This window comes from Gadus chalcogrammus, chromosome 17 (genome assembly GCF_026213295.1).
Source record: "Gadus chalcogrammus isolate NIFS_2021 chromosome 17, NIFS_Gcha_1.0, whole genome shotgun sequence".
Classification (NCBI taxonomy): domain Eukaryota; kingdom Metazoa; phylum Chordata; class Actinopteri; order Gadiformes; family Gadidae; genus Gadus; species Gadus chalcogrammus.
In genome coordinates, this window is record NC_079428.1 from 18,025,513 (window position 1) to 18,047,467 (window position 21,955).

The 21,955-nt window shown below is 43.5% G+C and overlaps 2 protein-coding genes and 1 non-coding gene across 7 annotated transcripts; 1 reads left to right on the forward strand and 2 right to left on the reverse strand.

Moving 5' to 3' along the window:
- Positions 1-5,386: 5,386 nt before the first annotated feature.
- LOC130370601 (5S ribosomal RNA) lies at positions 5,387-5,506 on the reverse strand. Its single transcript, XR_008893088.1, has one exon. It is a non-coding gene; the product is annotated as a 5S ribosomal RNA (ribosomal RNA).
- Positions 5,507-5,816: 310 nt separating this feature from the next.
- LOC130369909 (uncharacterized) lies at positions 5,817-8,464 on the forward strand. Of its 3 annotated transcripts, XR_008892917.1 has the most exons (5): positions 5,817-6,808; positions 6,949-7,025; positions 7,204-7,381; positions 7,550-7,626; positions 8,291-8,464. XR_008892917.1 is itself a non-coding variant. In XM_056575516.1 (4 exons), exons 1-4 carry the CDS (start codon positions 6,401-6,403, stop codon positions 7,628-7,630), a joined length of 744 nt encoding a protein of 247 aa, XP_056431491.1. In that variant the 5' UTR covers positions 5,817-6,400; the 3' UTR covers positions 7,631-7,843. The 3 variants fall into 3 exon arrangements, 1 of the variants encoding a protein (XP_056431491.1); XR_008892916.1 differs by having other exon boundaries at positions 7,204-7,626; XM_056575516.1 differs by lacking the exon at positions 8,291-8,464 and having other exon boundaries at positions 7,550-7,843.
- On the reverse strand, positions 8,424-18,274 carry LOC130369908 (putative ATP-dependent DNA helicase Q1). 3 transcript variants are annotated; one of them, XR_008892915.1, is made up of 4 exons: positions 16,955-18,272; positions 16,732-16,811; positions 12,682-16,458; positions 12,092-12,499 (listed from the first exon to the last, which is right to left on the reverse strand). XR_008892915.1 is itself a non-coding variant. In XM_056575514.1 (3 exons), the coding sequence occupies exon 3, from the start codon at positions 11,959-11,961 to the stop codon at positions 10,756-10,758; it is 1,206 nt and encodes a 401-aa protein (XP_056431489.1). In that variant the 5' UTR covers positions 11,962-16,458; positions 16,732-16,811; positions 16,955-18,274; the 3' UTR covers positions 8,424-10,755. The 3 variants fall into 3 exon arrangements, 2 of the variants coding, with proteins under 2 accessions (XP_056431489.1, XP_056431488.1); XM_056575514.1 differs by having other exon boundaries at positions 8,424-16,458; positions 16,955-18,274; XM_056575513.1 differs by lacking the exon at positions 12,092-12,499 and having other exon boundaries at positions 12,662-16,458.
- Between the last annotated feature and the right edge of the window lie 3,681 nt (positions 18,275-21,955).

Below are 21,955 nucleotides of genomic sequence, written 5' to 3' on the forward strand. Positions count from 1 at the left end.
TCTTTTAGGGCCTTTGAATAATTTATGTTTTTTGGGGGCCAGGACAATGTACCTTCCTTTGCATTGAACCAGCTGGAAAGAACTGTTGCAGTTCCGCCATTTGGAAATAGAACAACGGCCCAAAGCACCACCTCTCTTTCCATTCTGTGTACAATAAATTACATTAGAATATAAATGATTAAAAAAAAAATACTCATGAATCGTAAGAAGTCATAAACTTGCTATGCTACTGCATATGAGCTATTGGAATAGCTATGAGGCTATTTCCCTCTGACTCTGGATACAGAACACATTTACGTTTAATACAGCCAAGTTTACCAACGCCGATATCATCACACAACTCTCTAACCTTATATGTACCTATGCATGAGGACTCACAGGGATAAGTGTAATATGATTCTTGGTGTCTGAACTTTCTGTATATCACATAGACCTCATCTTCTTCTTGGACTATATTTTGCACTACTGCAATTGTATCTCCCACCTCAATACAATTATCCCTTTCTGGGACTGTAGAGCAACATTGAAATGTCGAGGAAGTGGTCCATCAGTATGGATGTTCTGTAAGACTGGTTCATCTGTTGCTAATGGACGCTCAACATGTGGCATTTCTGACAACCTTTTGACAACCTGCTGTAGAGGTTTGTGTGGCTTGCGTAAAAGATGCTTAATTTGGCCTAGATAATTCTCAAAAGGGAATCCCGAAACATTATCTAAAGGTCCAAATTGTTTGCATTCATCAACTAAATGTATAAGCTGATGAACAGTGAACACAATCTCATCCCTACCATACAGCTGTCCAAAGTGTTTCACAAAGGAAATCATCAATCTATGTGCAAATTCAACCATTTGGTCAGAAAGTCCCGGTGACAAATACAAATACATGGCCACAGAAAAGAACATAAAATTGTCATAAAACTCACTGGGAAGGCAACCCTTCAGAACTACAGGACCCCAGTATAACATAAAGGATCGGAGCTCAGTAGCTTTCCAACGATCAAGCTCATTCAAACCTCTTGGCTTACGATTGAATTCAACAGGGGTGTGGGAATGTAACACCAGCAGTTTGCTTGATATACTGTTAACAGTTTGTGAAGGAAGCCTAGTGGCTAGCTTGCTCTTTGACCACATATTCAACAGTTTTCTCATCAACCCAAGACAACAGAGATGCATATAATCTATTGGGAATGAAGAAACCATCTTTACAATCCCCGTTAAAGGACTGAGTGTCTGTTTCAAGTGATGTTCCTCATCAATCATATCATAATAACTCGAGTCAGTCCTCAGTAGGGATGGGAATCGAGAACCGGTTCTTGTTCAGAACCGGTTCCGAGTCAACCGATTCCTTGGAATCGTTAGCAAGCCTGCTTAACGATTCCGCTTATCGGTTCCGGTCGCGGCAAATGCGTCGTGACGTCACACACACGCTGCTTTGATTTGGTTCAGAAGCAAACATGTCGCCGCCGAGGAAGAATCGCATTGTGCGTTCACACCAAACGCGACGGGGCGACAAGATCCCATACAAAGTGAACGTAGAGACGCGTATAAGGGCGAGTTTTTCGCGGGAGAAAACCGATGACAAGTTTTTGTCGTGATGACAGCCAATCAGCGTTCAACAGCGTGATAACTGAGTGACATGTGTAACGTAACAGCCAATCCGCGTTCAGCCGTCAAACTCAGTGCAGTGCAGTCCGGGTGAACCGCGGAATGGAGGAGAAAGTGATTGTTGCAGTTTGCGACTCCCGGAGCTCTATATATAATAGTATATAATATACTATATTATAATTGTATATATATTATATAATATCACGGCCAACAGCTCTGTCGCCTCCGGATGGCCGTAGCGTGGGGAGCCCTCATAGGGATTGGGCTTCTCGGGGTTTGTTTACCGGCATTGCTATGGTTTCCGGTCTTGTGTGTTCCAACGGTTTATAATGCCGCGTTTCCACTGCAGGGTGCGGAACGGATCGGATCGCAAAGGTGCGGTAGGGAGGGGGCGGTATAGCCCAGCTCAGTTCCGAGGTCGCGTTTCCACTGCCGACAGTACCCTTGGTGGTAGGCCGGATGTAGATCGCCGCGGCAGCTACGTAAACATCGTAAACAACGTCTTCCTCCCCAAGAATGCAGACGAACGTCTCCACCTCCTTGTTCGCCCAAGCAAGCTTTTTACGCGACATGTTAATTGTAAAGAATAATACCTCGAGGCTACTGTTTGTTTGTTTTTATCCCTGCGTCACCCGGAAGTGACGATTCTGTCGACCAATCAACGGAGGGGGGGTGTAGCTAGAATTTCACGGGACCCTTTCAGGCGTCTGGTCTCGTTTTGGGTACCGCAACGGAGGAGTCCCGAGAATGGGGCCGGAACGGGTACGGCAAAGTCCGGGTCACGCCCACTTTTGGCGGTGGAAACGCGACCTGACCCGCACCTTTGCGATCCGATCCGTTCCGCACCCTGCAGTGGAAACGCGCCATTAGGTAGGCCCATCTAATAAATCTCTGTCTAATCAATGCTTCATTTTGTTTATGTCAGTTTAATTTTGTTACAAGTTGAATGCAAATGAGCTTCAGTCTGTGTTTTTAGTTGTATGGCACATAATGATGGCATTTGGGCTTAAAAAGCGAAACATATATTTTTTCGTCTAGACCAATTGATTTGAAAATGTACAATTTCCTAATACTAGAAGCACTTCTGATCAGATATTAAAGAGATGTAATGCAAACAAACACATTTATACTTATTTTCTCACCCAATGAGAATCGATAAGAGAATCGATAAAGAATCGGATCGATAAGCAGAATCGGAATCGGAATCGTGAAATTCTTATCAATTCCCATCCCTAGTCCTCAGCCTGACATCTGTTTCAGGATACGTCATTTTGTTCTTCCACACACCCTCTTGATCACACTTGTCGTATCCTGAATACCTATTATGTGACTTAACATTCTTAACATAGGTTCTGGCGGGAGCATCACACACAAATGAGGAAACCTCTACATTCAATAGCTTACCCTTATGAATAATGCCATTAGCCAGTACATTTTTAAGGTCCCTAACAAATTGCTTCAGATACTCAACAAAACACTTTGGCTTGCTTAAACCACAAAATATGCCGACAATAAATGGGGACTTAGTGTAATCACATTTCAGGATTGCAAGTATAGGCCAGAATTGAAGTCTTGAACTCTTAAAGAGGGGGAGACCATCTATGTTGAACTGTAAAGTAAGAGTTGTGAGGTTCACTGGTAAACTCAGACATTTCAATCGTGAAAGTATTCCTTGCACCAATCCAAAATGAAAGTACTCGCCACCTTGCATTTGAGTGGTTGCAACATGAGATTGTGTTCCAAGCAGAGTTCTTCCATTTTTAGGAAGCCTAGGGTGAAATAGCTTTAAGATGGACAGCAGAGCAGACAAAGCAACCAGACTGATGGAGTAGGATGTTGCCCAATATCTTAGGCTCCTTATAAGCAGATCCTGACTAGGTTGATGCTCATCACTGTCAGAGTGAGAATCAGATTCATCTCCATCACTTCCAGCTACACTACCATCTGTATGATCATTTTCCATTTGTACATAATCTGATTCAACTTCATCATTGCCATCTACACTACCATCTATATGCTCATTTTCCATAGGTACATGGGAAGCTAGTGTTGTATCGAGTTGGCAAACTTGAGAGATTGTGAAGGGTGGTTCCCTATTCACACACGGTGCACTTTCATTTCACTTTTACTTGTATATTGCTTGCAGTGAATCCTACAAGTCCAAGTGGGGACCTCTTGTAAGTTACTGCAACCCAGAAAAAGAGGGAAACAAAGAAAAATAAATAACAATGCATAGACTAACAATACAAATATATATAAGACAAATAATTGTGTTATTCAGGCTATTAAAAAATATTTCAAAATATCTGAGAGCCGGAAGCATAAGGAGATAGTCATGATGTTGTCGCCATATATATAAATATTAAATAGATGCCTCGTCCACGCTGCTGGCCAATGGAGTCGAACGTCACCACTGGCGGCCATCTTCCCAGAGTAAGCTGCTCACCCATAACATTGTGTTGGTAGTGGTAGGCCTACATGTACTTTTTAAATAACCACAACTTGCTCAATTTTCCACCGATTTTCAACCGGTTTGGTTCATTATAAACATCAGAGATGTAGTTATGACTCTGCATACTTTTGATAGAATCATGAAAAACAGAATAATGTTCTAAAATATGTACAATATCATAACCACGTTAATAACGTTTGTAATAAACCAAACCGTTTGTAAATCAGTTGAAAATTTAGCAAGTTATTGTTATTTAAAAAGTAAATGTACCACTACCAACACAATGTATGAGTGAGCAGCTGACTGTGGTAAGATGACCGGCTATGGTAACGTTCTAGACGCCACAGTATTAGGCATCTAGTTAATATATATATCTATGGTTGTCGCCGTCGGAAAACGAGAAACGGCGATTTATTAAAAAAAGGTGGCGAAGAAGATAGAGGAAGCCGGTGTCGTGTCAATATAAGAAGTGTGTCATCATCACGATGCATTCAGTACACACTACGCTCTCGTATGTGTGTGCGTGAGAATGGCAGCGTGTGTTGACTTCAGCGAGTGAGCGGACAAGCAAGGAGAGCGAGCGATTGCGCATGTCAGTTTAGTGAACGAACGAGTCCGGTTGTGTGTACTGTTAAGTCACTGGAACTACGAATAAAGTACCCAGCCCGTCAATAATCGTGTCCGATTCATTCCGACCTATAAGCAGACCCACTGCCTGTCAAAGTTAAGGGTGTTACCCCGAGAGAACATCGGCCCTGGAGGGAACGTCTCTCCTGTGCCCCTGACTATTCAGCTATTAAAAACGCCAGTAATACTTTTATATACACAGATAAATAAAATACGTTTTGATTGCGAAGCTTGCTAGCATGCCACACAGACTCATATGATGGTATCTGAACGGATAATATATTACATTAGGACTTACCAGTTAACTATTATTAGCGAGCATGCTAGCGATTGATAATGCTATCAAGCTACAACCTCCGGACTTCGGTTTACATGGCACGGCAATAATACACCAAGTTAACATTTAGTCATTCGATGACAGGTGAATATATATATATATAAGGCAGACTGTGGGAGTCACCGGTGTCTGTGTGACTTCAGGACCATGGAGAGCACCACTGCAGCCTGCACTTGAACAGGCTGAATTGTGCTGAGTGCTGCGGGCAGCAGGGGCCCACTAGGAGGCAGAGCCAAAATGCTTGCAGCACCTGATATTCCCAGGCGGTCTCACATCCAAGTACTAACCAGGCCCGACACTGCTTAGCTTCCGAGATCGGACAAGATTGGGCGTGCTTTTTTTTTTCTTTTGGTGACACCCGCCACTACTTACAGCAACCTGGGCTTCTGAGGAGGTCTCCCATTCAAGTACTAACCAGGCCCGACCCTGCTTAGCTTCCAAGATCTGACGAGATCGGGCGTGTTCAGGGTGGTATGGCCGTAAGCAATTGCTACCTGTGAAAGTCAGCCTCATGAAGCTCAGGTGTGGGCAGTGCTGGGGGTTAGGGCAGTGCTGGGGGTTAGGGTTAGGGTGAGGGTTAGTGCTGGGCAGTGCTGGGAGCTCTGTGTGTGTGTCTGTGGGTTAGGGTTAGGGTGAGGGTTAGTGCTGGGCAGTGCTGGGAGCTCTGTGTGTGTCTGTGGGCTAGGGTTAGGGTTAGTGTTAGTGCTGGGCAGTGCTGGGAGCTCTGTGTGTGTCTGTGGGACCCTCAGTGACCTTTAATAGCAGGCAGGCTTCTGGGGCCTAAAGGGAGAGAAGTGTGAGCCATTGGGGCTTGCTGTGACTTAATACAATACACAGGGCAGTGCTGGGAGCTCTGTGTATGTCTGTGGGACCCTCAGTGACCTCCAATAGCAGGCAGGCTTCTGGGGCCTAAAGGGGGACGAGTGTGAGCCATTGGGCCTTGCTGTGACTTAATACAATACACAGGGCAGTGCTGGGAGCTCTGTGTGTGTCTGTGTGACCCTCAGTGACCTTTAACAGAGAGCAGGCTTATGAGGCCTACCTGGGAGGTGTCTGTGCCTCTGGGCCTGTCAGTGACTTAATACAATACACAGGGCAGTGTTTGGTGCTCTGTGTGTGTCTGTGTGACCCTCAGTGACCTTTAATAGACAGCAGGCTTATGAGGCCTACCTGGGGAGGTGTCTGTGCCTCGGTCTTGTACTGGAGGCCGTGGAGAGTGGGGGCCCTCTGGGCGCCAGGCCAGCCCGGGCATGTGTGCCCTGGGCTGGAAATAAATAAATTGTATTTATTTCTTCACTACCACAGAGACCACTGTTCAACCAAGCAAGGAGGTGGACGCCGCTGATGACTTTACATTCAGTACATTGTCAGACTTGGACATGGCCGATTTGGGTGTTGCTCCATTGTCTGCCTCAGCACTTCCAACCTCACCTGCACCTCAAACATATTCCATCATATTCGACAACCTGGACTTTTACGTTCAGACGCATCATCAGTCCACCAGCCAGACCAACAAGTCAATTCACTGGATCCACCACATGTGTGTCATCAACAGAATCAACTCACTACACCTTGACAAGTTGAAACCGACAAATTCTTTGATTGACTATGATCTCGGGAATTCACTTCCTGGACCAGACACACAAGCCAGTATGCGTCGGGAATTCGTTGTTTTGGGGAGCCGAATCCTGACAGCTTATTTGGAATCATTCAAGACCCTCTCCAGTGTGGTTGTTCAACATATCCCCCACCAGTTCTCTGAAGAAATGGCCCAGCCATCCACTCATGTAAGTTTCATGTCCTTTTAAATATCAAATGAAACAAATACATTTGTAAATTCACAGTGCAAGTTGCAGATGTAATGCACTTATTCATGCTTTAAGTGTTTCACACACTGACACATAATTGTAATATTACACTTTTGTAGTATCCACTTGGACTTCTATTCAAGGACGAAACACAAACTGCCGACCTGGTGGATGTGCTCCAGCACCTTCAAAAGGAGTAAATATCATGCAAGATCAATCATTACTTTGTGTACCCTGGGACAGTTTCCCATACATGAATTAGACCATTGGCTGAAAGCGCTAGGGGAAATCAAGTCTGAGAATAGTCTAAACCCATGTAAGAGAAATGGACCGATTGTGTTTAAATTGATATTCTAACTGTAAGTCCTCTCTAGGTATGTGCCAAGATGTCCTGATGGGCTTGAAAAGATTTTGATCGGGGGTGACAGACTGACAGAGGCCAATTCCCGGAATATCCAGTTGGCGTTTGCTGATGGGGAGACGGAGGAGGACCGCCTGGAAGGCCTCTGTGTCAAATATGAAGACTGGCACGCAATTCGAAAACTCTTTGAGGTCGGTATTGTAATCATTAACTACATGCACCCTGATACACAATTTATATTTACAAAAAGCACATAATGTTGATTTTTTTATGATTACAATACACTGCCTTCCAAGGCATAGAGAAGTAATGATGTTTTCTAAGTGGTTCAAACATGATGTTTTTGATATGCATTACAGATATATCATCAGATCTTCTTTAGTGAAGAATCTGCCAAAGACCATGGCACACTCAACGCCAACATGAATCTCTTGAGGTAATCAATCACTAAACATCAGAAACCATGGCTGCATCCGAATACTCATACTTGGATACTATATAGTATGCATTTTGTAGTATGCGAAAAATATAGCGCGTCCGAATACTTAGTATGCATTCTGTAGTACGGAAGACGTTTCCGAATGCGTACTACCGCCAAAGTGAACCACGGACCACACTACGCTATCCCACAATGCAACAGGAGTCTAGTAATGAACGAAGAAAAGATGGCTGACTCGTCACCACCAGAAAGACGTCGTAGAAAGCGGCGAAAAAAAGAGACATTAAAAAGAGTAAAATAGTAAAGTAAGTAATTAAGTAAAAAGAGACATTTTAAATTTAAAAGCAACGATGACAAGACGGAAAACAGGTAACGTATCAAGGTAATTTTGCCGGCATCTGAGGGGAGATACATCATCTCCAAACTTCCGGTGGAGTTTCGGCGATGTTCGGAAGAGTTCGGAGGCGTTCTACGCATAGCTGTAGACCGTACTACACAGTCAAGTGTAGTATTGTCAAGTAGTAGACACTGGACAGAAATAGTATGTACTAAGTATTCGGATGCAGCCCATGTGTTTTCAGATTAATGTCAGATTGACATTCATTACTGTGTATGTATCTTATTGTATAATTCTTTTCTCTCTACATTTCTTCCCCTAAAGAGTATCTTCGCCAACCATGAAGTTGGCGTGGACTTATGAACTGTGTGCATGTTACCAAGAAAGCACAGCCACCATGAATTCGGCTGCTTTCCATTGGGGATTTAAGGGAAAAGTGGGTCATTGGTACCAGTGTTGGGAGTAACGCGTTACAAAAGTAACGCGTTACTCCCAACAAAAAAAGGTAATATTTTACTTGGCTAACCCTAACCCGACTAACCCAGAAATACGTTTTAAACCCGAAATTAACTTGTGTGTTTTTATACAAATTCGCCAACACTGCGAGATTCACAGAGGAGAAAAAAATCCAGTCCAGGGAGGCTGGTTGTAGTCTTTTAGCTTGGTTCTCCATATCAACAGTAGGGCTAGAACAGAGCGAAAAGACTACAACCTGGTTGTAGTAGAAAAGGGGGCTCAATGTGTTTTTTTTTTTTCCATCTTCCCTAGTAGGCTCTAGCTCTATTGATTTATATGAATACCTAAAGTTACAATATTTCTATTATGAAATGTATTGTACCATGAGCCATAACTGCGACCATTATATTGTACTTTTGTTAGCCTTAAGCCTAGCTCAGTCATTATGCCATACCACATCACCTCCTGCTGTGCAATGAGCTGCATTGAACACAGGAAGATCTATTGAGAACAACAAATCCATATTTCCTGTTATTTTGGTAAAAGTAGTGTAATGCCGTACAATTCAAAGACAGTAATATTGCAATGTAACTAATTACTTTGAAATGACAGTAACAAGTAATAAATAATGCATTACTCTTTTGAAGTAACTTGCCCAACACTGATTGGTACTACTAACAAACACACACCATCATGAATTTATGAACTATGAATATAATCTCACAAGCAGATGTTTTATGCAGCCATTTAAATAACTGCTATGTGATTTACAGGTGCAGCAATGCGAAGAAAGGCCCACATGCTGCGTACAACGCTTACAAACAGTTTGTGCAGATTGACACGACAGCACTTTTCCTTGTGGCAGCAATGGAACATTTTCATTTGGATGATGTCACAGGTCTGTATCTGCTACATTGTGTTGAAAGGATTAAAATCAAGGAATCAAACATTACCTTTTCTTGGCATAAGGTACAATGTATGAATACAATTTTTATAGATATATTTCTTTTTTGTTTTCTCACAGCTACTCCAGACGGCTTAGTACCAGACCACATCCAGCAAGGCTCTGCAGAACAGAAGAGGACCTGGCTCCATGACTCTGTGGCAGAGGTCGTTGACAAGTTTTTAATGTCTACAGACATTGCTGACCTGACAGCTGGCGTTACTGAAGCGGCAACAGCCCAACGCACTGAGAAGGAGAAGCTCCCTTGTCGTGAGCCAGGTTGCAAGAAAGTTTTCATTTATCGAAAAGCCAGAGAGACCCACGAAGAGAAAGTCCACAGTTTTGTGGTGGCATCTATGCCAGTTGTTGAGCCGGCTTCCTCTGGTCTGATTGACCACAAAAAACAGCATACTGAGGCCAGGCTTAGCTTTGGATTTCTGCTATTCGATATGTTGGATGCAGTGAAAGAGGGAGATGGGGAGCGCTTGATAAGGCTGTACAAGGTGGCACTACTGATTTACAAGGCTTACGGGCACACTAATTATGCCTACAGCACTTTCCTCTTGACTGTACAAATCAATGCAACAATGTCCCCTTAGGGTTAAACATGATGTAACCTGGAACCGATTCTGGAATAGTAGCGGCGGGAAAGGGAAAAATGTTCCTCTTGATCTGCACCTCGAGCACCTCAACAACTTCCTGAAATCTTTTTTGAGGAATAAAGGCACCAACCTGGCAGAGAAAACAGCTGACAGGGTCAGCAGGTCTGTTGGTTTATTAAAAACCCTGATGGATACAACAGACGGAGAGCTGCAGCTATCCCGGCCCAGTGGCATCCACCATGCAGATCTAAAAAACAACATTTTAATGGTGCTTCAGGTATTAAGGAACACTGAGGTTTTCAACCAGCAACCGGGAAGACACTTCTCTGCATTCCCTAAATTTAACACAAACATTCTGTCCAAGCTAAACTATAATGACGTGTGGCGATGGATGCGTTGCAGGCTGAAAGACTGGAGGACTGTTGTTCTTTAATCAATTACCTACCTGGTCTGTAATGGTCCTAGCCTTGTCCTGCCAGACTATTTCATTTGAAGCTTTTATAGAAGGCCTATTTGTATGAATGTGTAAATAGTTCATATTGTTATGCAAGTACTTTTTGGTTGAATTAGTAAAAAAAAAAACACTTTTTCATAGTACGTCTCGTTTCTATTATAACTTAATTAGGGTCTTACAAGTATGTGTTTTGTACACTTTTATTTAGTTTTGTAGAATTGCACAAATACCAACCAAACACATACAAAACAATATACAACTGACACCAATCATGTTCCTGCACAAGTACACAAAGGGGTTTGAAGTGTTCTGTACATCACAAGCATCACAGAATTCACTGTTCAGACTCAGAGCTACTGACATGGCTCGTGAGTGTATCTTCAACATCATCATCAACATTGTCGAAGTAGTTACTGAAATAGAGATCTGGGTCAGTTAAATACCTCTCTGAATCATATTGCAGATCCCCATCAATATCCCCAAAAACATCACTGATGATAATTAAAATCTCCTTTGCATGGTCCAATCTAAACACAGGAAGGTTAGCACTAATGTATGCCAGGTCAAATATGTATTGACAGTGGGTCAATACTGCATCCACCAGTTGCTGACTGAATCCAGTGCAGGCTGCATGTGAGGTGTACAGTGGATTGGATGAATTGATCAAACTATCTCTGTAGTCATTCAGCAAATCTGCAATTAAAGACTTGTCATTTGCATCCACATGCCTAGATCTCTGATGAGTTGGTTCAGCTTCAATCTGTTCATAATTGGGCATGGGTTCTGTACATGTGCCAGATGAACAAGCGCAAACAGTCTGACAGTATGTACAACAGAGATGGCCTGGCTCTACATGGCTGGGTTCTGCTTCAAAATGTGCATGGAGAGATTTCCTGAAACATGTGGTTTTTCCAACAGCAAGCAGTTTCTTTACCTCTTCATCCACCTTGAAGTACTGCCCGGTGTTGTAGAGGATGGCATGTGATGGCTGACCATGCCTTCCAGCCCTGCCCGCCTGTTGTAAAATGGCCTCTAGGTCACCTGGAGCCCCGTACATTACCACGTGTGAAACATTAGCAAAATGCAACCCCATCCCCAAAGCTGTTGTTGAAACAACTATCCGGCAATTCCCTTCCCCCCTCAGAGAAGCCAACACTCTCTGCTTGTTTTGGGGGAGGGTTTTGCTGTGGAACATGCCAATCAGTAGGTTCTCACTTCTACAGTCCGGATCACAGCCCACCCAGGCATGTCTCTCTCTCCCCACTGATTTAAGGCTTTGGCAGTAAATTAATATCGGTAGCATTGCTGAGCCCTCGTCTTTGGCATGTTGCACTATCCAGTCTAGGCAGTTCATGTGATGAGTGGGCACCTTGCACAAGCCAAGACGGATGTTTGTCTTGTTGGGACTAGCGATGATTTGAACAGCATTGTCCATATGGAGTAGTCTGATGACTCTGCTTCTTGACTTGATGTCAGCGGAGGCAGTCAGTGCCAAAACAGGTGTACCTGGGAGAGTAGAAATATGACAAGATAAACACATGCCCCATTTTATAACATACCCAACAAGTTGTCAAGTGTTTGTTTAATATTGTTACGGCCTCCACATAACTGAATAAGATACCCAGTGGCTCGAATTGGAGACCCCAACATAAAGGAAGGACACCATGAAATAAGATGTTTTAACGGGTTTTATTAACCAAATGAAACCATAGCTGAAATGCAGTATGAATACTTTAACAAATAAAGAAGACTGCAAACCAAAGGGGACCTGGGGATGCCGGACAAACTCAGCAAAATGGAGGGGGGACCAGGCCACCCCCTATAGGGACGTCGAGGCTGGCCCCCCTCCCTGCCTGACCAAACCAAATCATAAATTAAGAACTAAACGGAAAAGTAGGACCGCCGGCCATCCCCAGGCCTTGATCAAAGATTACAGAAAGAAAAGGCTATTTAACAACTCGCACTGTGGGACAAAGGTGTTGCCGGGTCTGTTCTCCTCAAGCAACTGACTTGCTGGCTTTATGCAGCAGGCTGGTAATTGGGCGTGGGGATCTCAAATTTGCTGCAGGTGTGTCAGCCTGATGGGAAAGCAAAGACATGGGGGTTTAGGCACAGCACAGTGATTGAATGAGTTATGGCCACACGCAACACCCCCACCCTATGATGGCGAATACCGGGAGTGCAACGTGAGGTCATTCACTCATCAGAAAAAGAGCGTGACAATGTGTCGGCCAGGACATTATCCTTTCCACGGACATACCTGACCTCCACATTGAAATACTGCAAGAATTTTGACCGCCTCATTAACCTTCGGTTTGTGTTCCGCATCTGGTTCAGAAAAACAAGAGACTGAACCAAATTTGGAAGACAACAATGAAGATTAGAAAGCATACATCACTGGACATCCCTACAATATCCTCTTGGTCATCCTGAGATTCAGGGGGAGGAACACTGGCGTTGCTAGACAGCGCCAGAGTTACCTTGTCACCATCAGCAATTCCCACACTGGACAGCTCCAGTGCCCCACTGACCACTGGACCATCAGAAGGGGTGGAAACAGACTGAGACTCCCTGTCAAAATAAGGCTTCAACATATTAATATGACACAGCCTACTACGCCGTCGACGTTCAGGGGTGTCGATGATGTAGTCTCGATCACCCACCTTCCTCTTGACTAGGTAAGGGCCGCTATAACGCGCCTGCAGAGAAGAGCCAGGAACAGGCAATAGAACCAGCACTTTATCACCGGGACGAAAACTCCTGCTTCTGGCACCCTTGTCAAACCATCTCTTCATTTTGCCCTGTGCAACACGCTCAAACGGTTCACCAATAGCAGGAATTGGATAAAGTGGATATGGAGGGATGGCTTGGGTTTTAGCAACCTGGCAAACATGACAAGTTTTACAATGGTGACGCACGTCACCTTTTAGCCCTGGCCAGAAAGAGTACCGCAAGATACGATCAAAAGTCTTATTAATTCCTAGGTGACCAGAAAGTGGATTATCATGTGCTAGTTTCAAAATCTCACTTCGATATGTTCGAGGAATAACGATCTGTTCCACCACCCCCCAACTATCATCGCCACCTAACTTTGGAGGTGTCCACCTACGCATGAGCACGTTACCTTTTAGGAAAAACCCTGTTGACATATCATCTAACGCCTCTCCTGAAATCACACATTCAAAGAGAGGAGCTAGTGATACGTCCCGCTTTTGATCGGCAACTAGCTGCTCACGTGACATGCAAACCTTTGAGTCAAGTTGAGGCAAAACGGAACGGGCAGGGACCTCTGGAGAGGCGGTTGGGGAAACTGAACAGTCAACCAGAAAACTGTCGGACAGTTCCACCTCAGCCTCCAGTTTTTGACGCTCGGCCATTGCCCGCGTCACGGCACAGACAGAAAACACTATGGGAAATTTCAATGCCAAATCGTCAGAGTTTTCTGGCAGAGGAACAGCAATTACCTCTGGATTAATGAGCATTTTACCACCAGCCAAATCATTACCCAAGAGCAGAGTCACCCCCTCGATTGGGAGTTGCGCACAGACCCCCACCTTAACGCACCCCTTGATCAAATCTGACTCAAGATAGATGTTATGAAGCGGCAGGCCCACATCTCGCATATCAAACCCTCTAACGAGCACATCTGACTCAACAGCAGATATATCTGAAAATGGCAACACATGCTCCAAGATTACAGATTGGTTGGACGCAGTGTCCCTGATGATATTAACTGGTAGCTTAGAGTCCCCCTCTGTCAAAGAGACAAAACCCTTCATTAAAAAGGGCTGGAATTCAGGGTCAGGAGTGCGCACCGGCTCTGTTGAAACTGAAATCAAAGACTCACTTTTAATTAACACAACAGATTTCGGTGGTTGAGACTTGTTCTTAAGAGTAAAGCATTTGTTAATGGTGTGACCTATTTTCTTACAATAACTGCAAGTTGGCCTCTCCTTCACACCCTCCCCACTGTCTGACTTTTCAAGCTTCTCTTCACCCTCCCGCTTAATAAATGGAACATAGGTTCCTACTGGAACATTGTCTGAGTGAGAAGAGCTAGATTTGCGCCATGATGAGTAAGAACTATGCTCCGACACAGGAGTCCTCTCAAAACTGTCCCTGTGGGTGAGCACATACTCATCCGCAAAGACAGTTGCAGCTGCCAGTGTCAAAGCTTTTTGCTCATTAATATAGGTTGCCAGCCTATCTGATAAACAGTTCTTAAACTCTTCTAGCAGGATGAGCTCACGTAACTGTTCGAACACCGCTACCTTAGATGCATGACACCAGCGGTCAAACAGAGCCTCTTTCTCCCGACCAAACTCAGAAAAGGTGTGATCGTCTAACTTCTTATACCGGCGAAACTTTTGCCTATAGGCTTCAGGCACCAATTCAAATGCCCTAAGCACGGCAGCCTTGACTTTGTCATAGTCAAGACTGTCAGCTGGTGACAACGATGTATATGCCTCCTGGGCTTTCCCAGTAAACACACATTGCAAAAGTAACGGCCAAACATTTTTGGGCCATTTCAAAGTGTCAGCCGTGCGCTCGAACAGAATGAAGTATTTATCAACATCTTTACCATTAAATGGAGGAATCATACGGATGCACTTGTTAACGTCAAAATCAGCTTGTGCACCACTGCCATGTCGTGGGGGAGGGGCCTGGTTTAGCTCTAGCTCTTTTAGGCGTATTTCCCGTTTAGTCTGCTCTTCCAATTCCATTTGTTTAAACCTGACCTCCTGCTCTTTAAGCCTGGCTGCTGCCTCCCTCTCACTAGTTTTGTCCTGCAACTCTAGCCGCCGCAGCTCTAACTCCAATTCCAACCTTCTAATGCTTTGATCAGGGAAGGCCTGTTTTGTTGACGAAAGGGCCATGCCAGGGTCAGGCAACATGCCTTCCTCAAGCAATGCAGTCCATAATTCATGTTTTATCGCTTTCTTTGCTTTTGTCTTCGAGACTATGATGCTATAATGATCAGCAATAGAAGTCAAATTATCTTTAGTGCATTTATGAAACACCTCAAGCGAAGGCTGCTTAACAAACTCTTCCAAAATAAACTCCATCCTGAACTATGGCCACTAAGTTATTTGTACTGAAAAAAATATCGCAAAGCGAAAAAGAAACAAGCGCATCAAAAATTGCAAAAGCAATACAGGTTTTAAGGCAAACAGCCACCACCTTAACGCTTGTACAAATACAAATAAGGCAAAAAAGCCAACGCCCGATGAGACAGACCAGCAATGACAAACACTGCCCAACACAGCATTACCTAAATGGTGTCCTAATAAGGGGTGTGCCCAAATTAAGGTCTACCAACGCAAATGACAAACCAGAAACTCAGTAAAGATTACCTATAACTAATACTGAAATAAAGTACCGATATATCTTGCAAACAAAAGATAGACTAATCAATTTAATTAATTAAGGTGGACAAAATAAATCCAAACCTTCAAAATTCCAAATGTGCACACCCACAAAATTTACCAAATTTCAATTAAAGTTAGGGAAAGAGAAAAAATAATAATGTTCGGACGAGCCCCCATTATGTTACGGCCTCCACATAACTGAATAAGATACCCAGTGGCTCGAATTGGAGACCCCAACATAAAGGAAGGACACCATGAAATAAGATGTTTTAACGGGTTTTATTAACCAAATGAAACCATAGCTGAAATGCAGTATGAATACTTTACCAAATAAAGAAGACTGCAAACCAAAAGGGACCTGAGGATGCCGGACAAACTCAGCAAAATGGAGGGGGGACCAGGCCACCCCCTATAGGGACGTCGAGGCTGGCCCCCCTCCCTGCCTGACCAAACCAAATCATAAACTAAGAACTAAACGGAAAAGTAGGACCGCCGGCCATCCCCAGGCCTAGATCAAAGATTACAGAAAGAAAAGGCTATTTAACAACTCGCACTGTGGGACAAAGGTGTTGCCGGGTCTGTTCTCCTCAAGCAACTGACTTGCTGGCTTTATGCAGCAGGCTGGTAATTGGGCGTGGGGATCTCAAATTTGCTGCAGGTGTGTCAGCCTGATGGGAAAGCAAAGACATGGGGGTTTAGGCACAGCACAGTGATTGAATGAGTTATGGCCACACGCAACAAATATACTATTGCAGGGAGGACTTAATGAACAGCACTATGAACATGAATGCACTTAATCACACAATTCTGTTTCATTACAGTAACTAATCCTTGCAACAGATATTATCCATACACAGAATATTGACGATACTATAGCATTCAAATGAGATATTTCACAACATGTAAGGTAGGAGCAACAAAGGGCAGTGCATTCAACTCACCCTCCTTGGCTATAGATCTTAGCTCTCCGAGCTTGGCAAAACTCTCTCGGAATGCCGACTCGCCTTTGGAAGCCTCGCCCCTGAGTGAAACAAAATGGAGTACAACATTAGCCTAAGCTATCGAGTATGGAAGAACAGAACTACTCACGTTGTTTAACCTAAGCATTGAAGTATGCAACACAGCCCTATTTATGTTGTTTAACCATATTTAGTGCTTACTTACCATTTGTACGTAACGTGGACCTCATCTACGACGATACCAATGAGGTTGTCCTGGTATATGGTTGAGGCTAGCATTCGTCGCCATTTGTTGTTCAGCAGCCAGGACTCGGGGCTGCCGAACACCAGACTCAAGCTTCCATCCAAAATGTCACGGTCATCATGCACGCCGAGCTGCCCAGCACGAACTCCCAACTGTTCTGCCTCCTTCACTTGGTCCTCCATTAGTGCAACGAGAGGGGAGACTACAATAACTATCGGCTTAGCATCGCCAGCATTCGCCTTACCCAACTCCTTCACCAATAACGGAGCCAGCTGGAAAATCAAACTTTTCCTGAACCCCGTGGGGAGAAGCGCCACCACATCATGGCCACCAACAAAACTCAACAAAGCTTGTTCTTGCTCCGGCTTTAACTTCTCAATATTCGGCAGCGTTGCCACAACAGACCGAATAGCTTCGCTCACATCGTTCTCCATTGCCTTCTGACTACCGACCTACAACAACAACTCAAACTGGCGCACGACTTTATCGTCATTGTTCTCAGACACGCCCTCTGTTCGCTGATTGGGCGCCGCTGTGGCGGCCCCAGAAAACCAAATTACATACAGCAGGTCCAGACCTAGCCTGGTTCTACCAGACTCTCGTACTTCACTTCATTTAATTTCATTTGTACAGAGAGTCTGGACCTAATCAATTGACAAACGTTAACTCACTTGAAGGCGGGTGTCTGTTGAAGTTTAAAATGATTGGATCTGCCCAGTGCCACTCTGGATCTGCCATAACCAATCGCTAACGTTTGGTTGTGACGTATGTCATGCGCCGGGAATCACGCGCAGGTTGTACACAAACCAAAACACCTTGCGCGTCTGCACAAAAATGTCCGTCAACGACAGCTGCAGGTTTTGTTCGTCGAATTTAATTTATCAGGGAAAAATTGCACATTGTAAATCAATATTTTATAGTAAGGCCAGAGATGATGTATGCAGTCAACTTTCGAAGCTGGGTCTAATCAATGGACATAATAAAGGATGGACCACAGACGAAAGAAAATGGCCGCCCATTCATTCCTATACAAACTGCTCAGTGGCGCAGGGCAACATACAGGAGCGATTTGCTTCCGCGTTATGGGGCCAAGACACGTGACCTAGTCCGTGACGTACCGGATGCAGAGATCTTCTTCTTCTTCTAGTTTAGTGGCGGATCATAGTTTTTCCCCATATACCGCCACCTACTGGACTGCTACACAGGAGTTTGTGACAAGGACGTTGGCAAATGATACTTTAAATCATAAAAATAAATTCAAAGAAAAAACCAAACTAACGAAACAAAATAAACAAAATAAAACAAACTAACAAAATAATTAAAAAATAAAAATAAAAAATAAAAAATATATATACTTAAGGTTAAATTCTTCTAATTAGGTTAGTATCTTTTAGCTAATTTATCAGCAATTTCATTGCCATATATTCCATGGTGGGCTAGAATCCAACAGAACTGAATAACTAAACCAAGGCTTATAATATTTAAAAGAAGATGCTTTACCTCTATCACCAAATCTTCACGTATTGAATTATCTGTTATAAAACTTAGTATCTACAACCCATCTAAGAGCGGTTATTATTGTGGCCATCTCGATTGAGTATACTGATAAAGTCACCCACTCTATATCTAGCTTTTTTTATTGTAACACTTGGTTCAAATCCTATTTCTTACACATGCAGCCATTTGGACACCATTCTATGATAGCTGATAACCAAGGTACACACTGTAATATTATAATCAAGAGGACATACAGGCAGTTCAAATAAAAAGAGATAGAACTTTATTGATCTGGAAACTTCATAAATATGTAAGATTGCTCCATATAATACCATAGTAACATAGTAAACGTATGTAGGCCTAAAAAATTCAGTTCAATGTTATTGCTTAAGAAACAGATTCCTTCGAACTAACTATTTACGAAAAATGCAATCAATAATTTATATAAAAGTAAATGTTTACATATCGACCAGCAACGAAGTTGGAGTAGCCTACCCAAATAATGAATTGTAATACACCAACATTGTCAACTGTCATACATAGCTAACCATAACCCTGTCATACATAGCTAAACAAGCAAATGAAAATGAAATACCTACCAACGCAACTGAAATGTTAATATCAGACAATTAACAATATTATGAAAATTACGTAGGTCTCCCATAATCATTCAGGTAATCAATACGTCCGTGCCGTGTTACAGCTATTTCAATGATATGTGTGTTATATATCCGTGTTCAACGCCATTCATGTTAAGTAAAAGGACAAATCTCAGACTTTGGAAGTTAATGGAGTTAATGGAAGTTAATTCGGAATTTAATTTTAATTCGGAAGCCGTGCACTTCAAAATAGGTCCATAGCAAGGAGCCGTTTGTTTCAGTACGACTCCTTTCAGCTGCCCACCCAACATAAACTGCTAATAAAACGCTTGAGGAGGCGTTTTAAAGAAAAAACTAAAAAAAATGTAGAACAGGGTAGAAATATAATTATGAGCCTTTGATTGATATCCAGACATTTTTTGCGGAGACACAATCCTGTTCCCCACTTGTATTGGAGTGGACGGCGATATCTACTTCTGGGCCACATGAAATGACGGACCCCCGTCCACAGCCAGCTTAAACAGCTGCAATACCAGGCTTGGCCACTGAGCACTGGTGGATTGCGGAAGTATGCGCCTATCCTGGCCCTGGGGGCCTGGTCTAATCGTTGACAACACGCCATTGTCATTGTTCTCAGACACGCCCTCTGTTCGCTGATTGGGCGCCGCTGTGGCGGCCCCAGAAAACCAAATTACATACAGCAGGTCCAGACCTAGTACTGAAGGGAAATTCAAATTGAGCGGAAGTACTTAGGCGGGCGGAGCCAGGCTAGTCCAGACCTAGTACTGAAGGGAAATTCAAACTGAGCGGAAGTACTTAGGCGGGCGGAGCCAGGCTAGTTTAGACCAGTGGTTCTCAACCTTTTTTGAGCAAACGCCCCCCTGACCTAAAAAGTTTTTTTTTTAAAAATTAAAATAAGCCGTCCACGAGCCGGGCATATCAAACTGTTTATTGCCCGGCCTCTCGGTGATTATTCCTTACTTAATTCTTTAATCTATTTAGCATTTCATATTTTGTATAGACCCTTTTACTGTTTGTACACAATGATGACGTAGAACGCATGCGCGCGCAGTCCGGCAACAGAAGTATGGCAGAGATCAACAGCTTGTCAAGCTATGCGAGGGAATTATCAACACAAGATCGCGAATTTTACTTCAACAAGTTGACTTTGACAATGGTGTCCGACTTCCAGATCCGTGTACTATTAATGAGTGGGTTGAAGACGTCAGCAAGTGGCCGAATATACAGTGGCCAGATATATATATACTTATTACACGGGTCTTTTCAACATTCCGTTCACTTGCATGGGCACTTCACAACTTCCGGCGGTGAATTATTTTTATAAGCCCCTTCATGGCGAACAGGACACCTCCGCTGCGCGTCGGTGTCCTGTTCGCCCTGTCGGGGCTTATTTTCTCGATAATGACCGGCGTTCTATACATTATCCCTTACGTATTTAATAGAGAAACCGAGCTTGTACACCACAGAAATTACGAGCCTATAAGTCACTGGATGATGCTTATGAATACGTTGTCTGTGGTCATGTACAGAACGTCAAATACCATGACAAAGACTCTGAGTTTTATGTGGTGAAATCAGAATTTTGTATTATGTCCTCATTCCAGTCAACACGTTTAATCGCCTGCAGCCACAGACGCCGCCGGTTGCTCTTAAATGGTTGTGATGCTGTCGGAATCCTATACAACTTTAGTCCGCCGGTGGAATATCGATTCTGACAACCATATACGCAACAACCAGACATTTTGATGCTGGAAACTTTTTTTGATCCACTTTTAAACTCTTGCTAGTCAGTTGCTACCTCGTGTGTGAGTCAGAACGACTGGGAAACAACACCACTTCTGTTGCCGGCATGAGCACGCAACTATTTGATGACGTTGGCTGTCAAAGGGTCTATTCCTCACTTTATCTTTCTTTTGCTCTTTTGACTCTTGAACTGCTGGAACAACTGAATTTCCCTCTTGTGGGGTTTATACATTTATATTATCTGTGTGTGTGTGTGTGTGTGTGTGTGTGTGTGTGTGTGTGTGTGTGTGTGTGTGTGTGTGTGTGTGTGTGTGTGTGTTAGGGCTGTCAAAATTGCTCAAAAATGACATTCGAATGTTCGTTTGGAAAAAAATCACGAATTCAAACTATTCGAATATCTGGTTGCCTATTTTACGCAATGCCGTCAATATGTCAATAATGCGACAAAACCATGGTTCAAATTAGTGGGATATATATATATCCTATATATAGGGCGGCGGCTTCCTGCTGGGCATTTCCTTACTTTAAAACGAGGGACATCGCGAACAGACGGAGGCTCATTCACAAAGCAGTTAGGCGCTTGTACCGCGGGAGTGTTTTTTCACATTCGAATATTATGAGGGACATCGCGAACAGACAGAGGCTCACTCACAAAGCAGATAGGCGCTTGTGTAACCGAGCGTTGGCACTTAGATATTTATATGACAAGAATGACACAAGCGTGGAAGGGAAAATAGTCTCGTTTACTTAGTACCTATCAGAAGTCACCCAGTCACAGCGTGAGAGCTGGAATACCTATATCCAAGTACGGAAACCCCGAGGGGATAAAATACATTCGCTCTTCACAATACTAGTCTGTTACACTTGTACCGCGGGAGTGTTTTTTCACATTCGAATATTATGAGGGACATCGCGAACAGACAGAGGCTCATTCACAAAGCAGATAGAGGCGCTTGTACCGCGGGAGTGTTTTTTCACATTGAATATTAATTTTCACGTTCGAATTCGCGTTTTTGGATACATTTCGAACGAATATTCAAACTTCGAATATTCGTTGACAGCCCTAGTGTGTGTGTGTGAAAAAAATAAAAATAAAAATAAA

Coding starts and splice junctions, on each gene's coding strand:
- LOC130369908 (XM_056575513.1), bottom strand. CDS start 15,487: ATGGAGTTTATTTTGGAAGAGTTTGTTAAGCAGCCTTCGCTTGAGGTG.
- LOC130369909 (XM_056575516.1), top strand. CDS start 6,401: ATGGCCGATTTGGGTGTTGCTCCATTGTCTGCCTCAGCACTTCCAACC. Junction 6,809..6,948: donor TGGCCCAGCCATCCACTCAT/GTAAGTTTCATG, acceptor ACACTTTTGTAG/TATCCACTTGGACTTCTATT. Junction 7,026..7,203: donor CTCCAGCACCTTCAAAAGGA/GTAAATATCATG, acceptor AGTCCTCTCTAG/GTATGTGCCAAGATGTCCTG.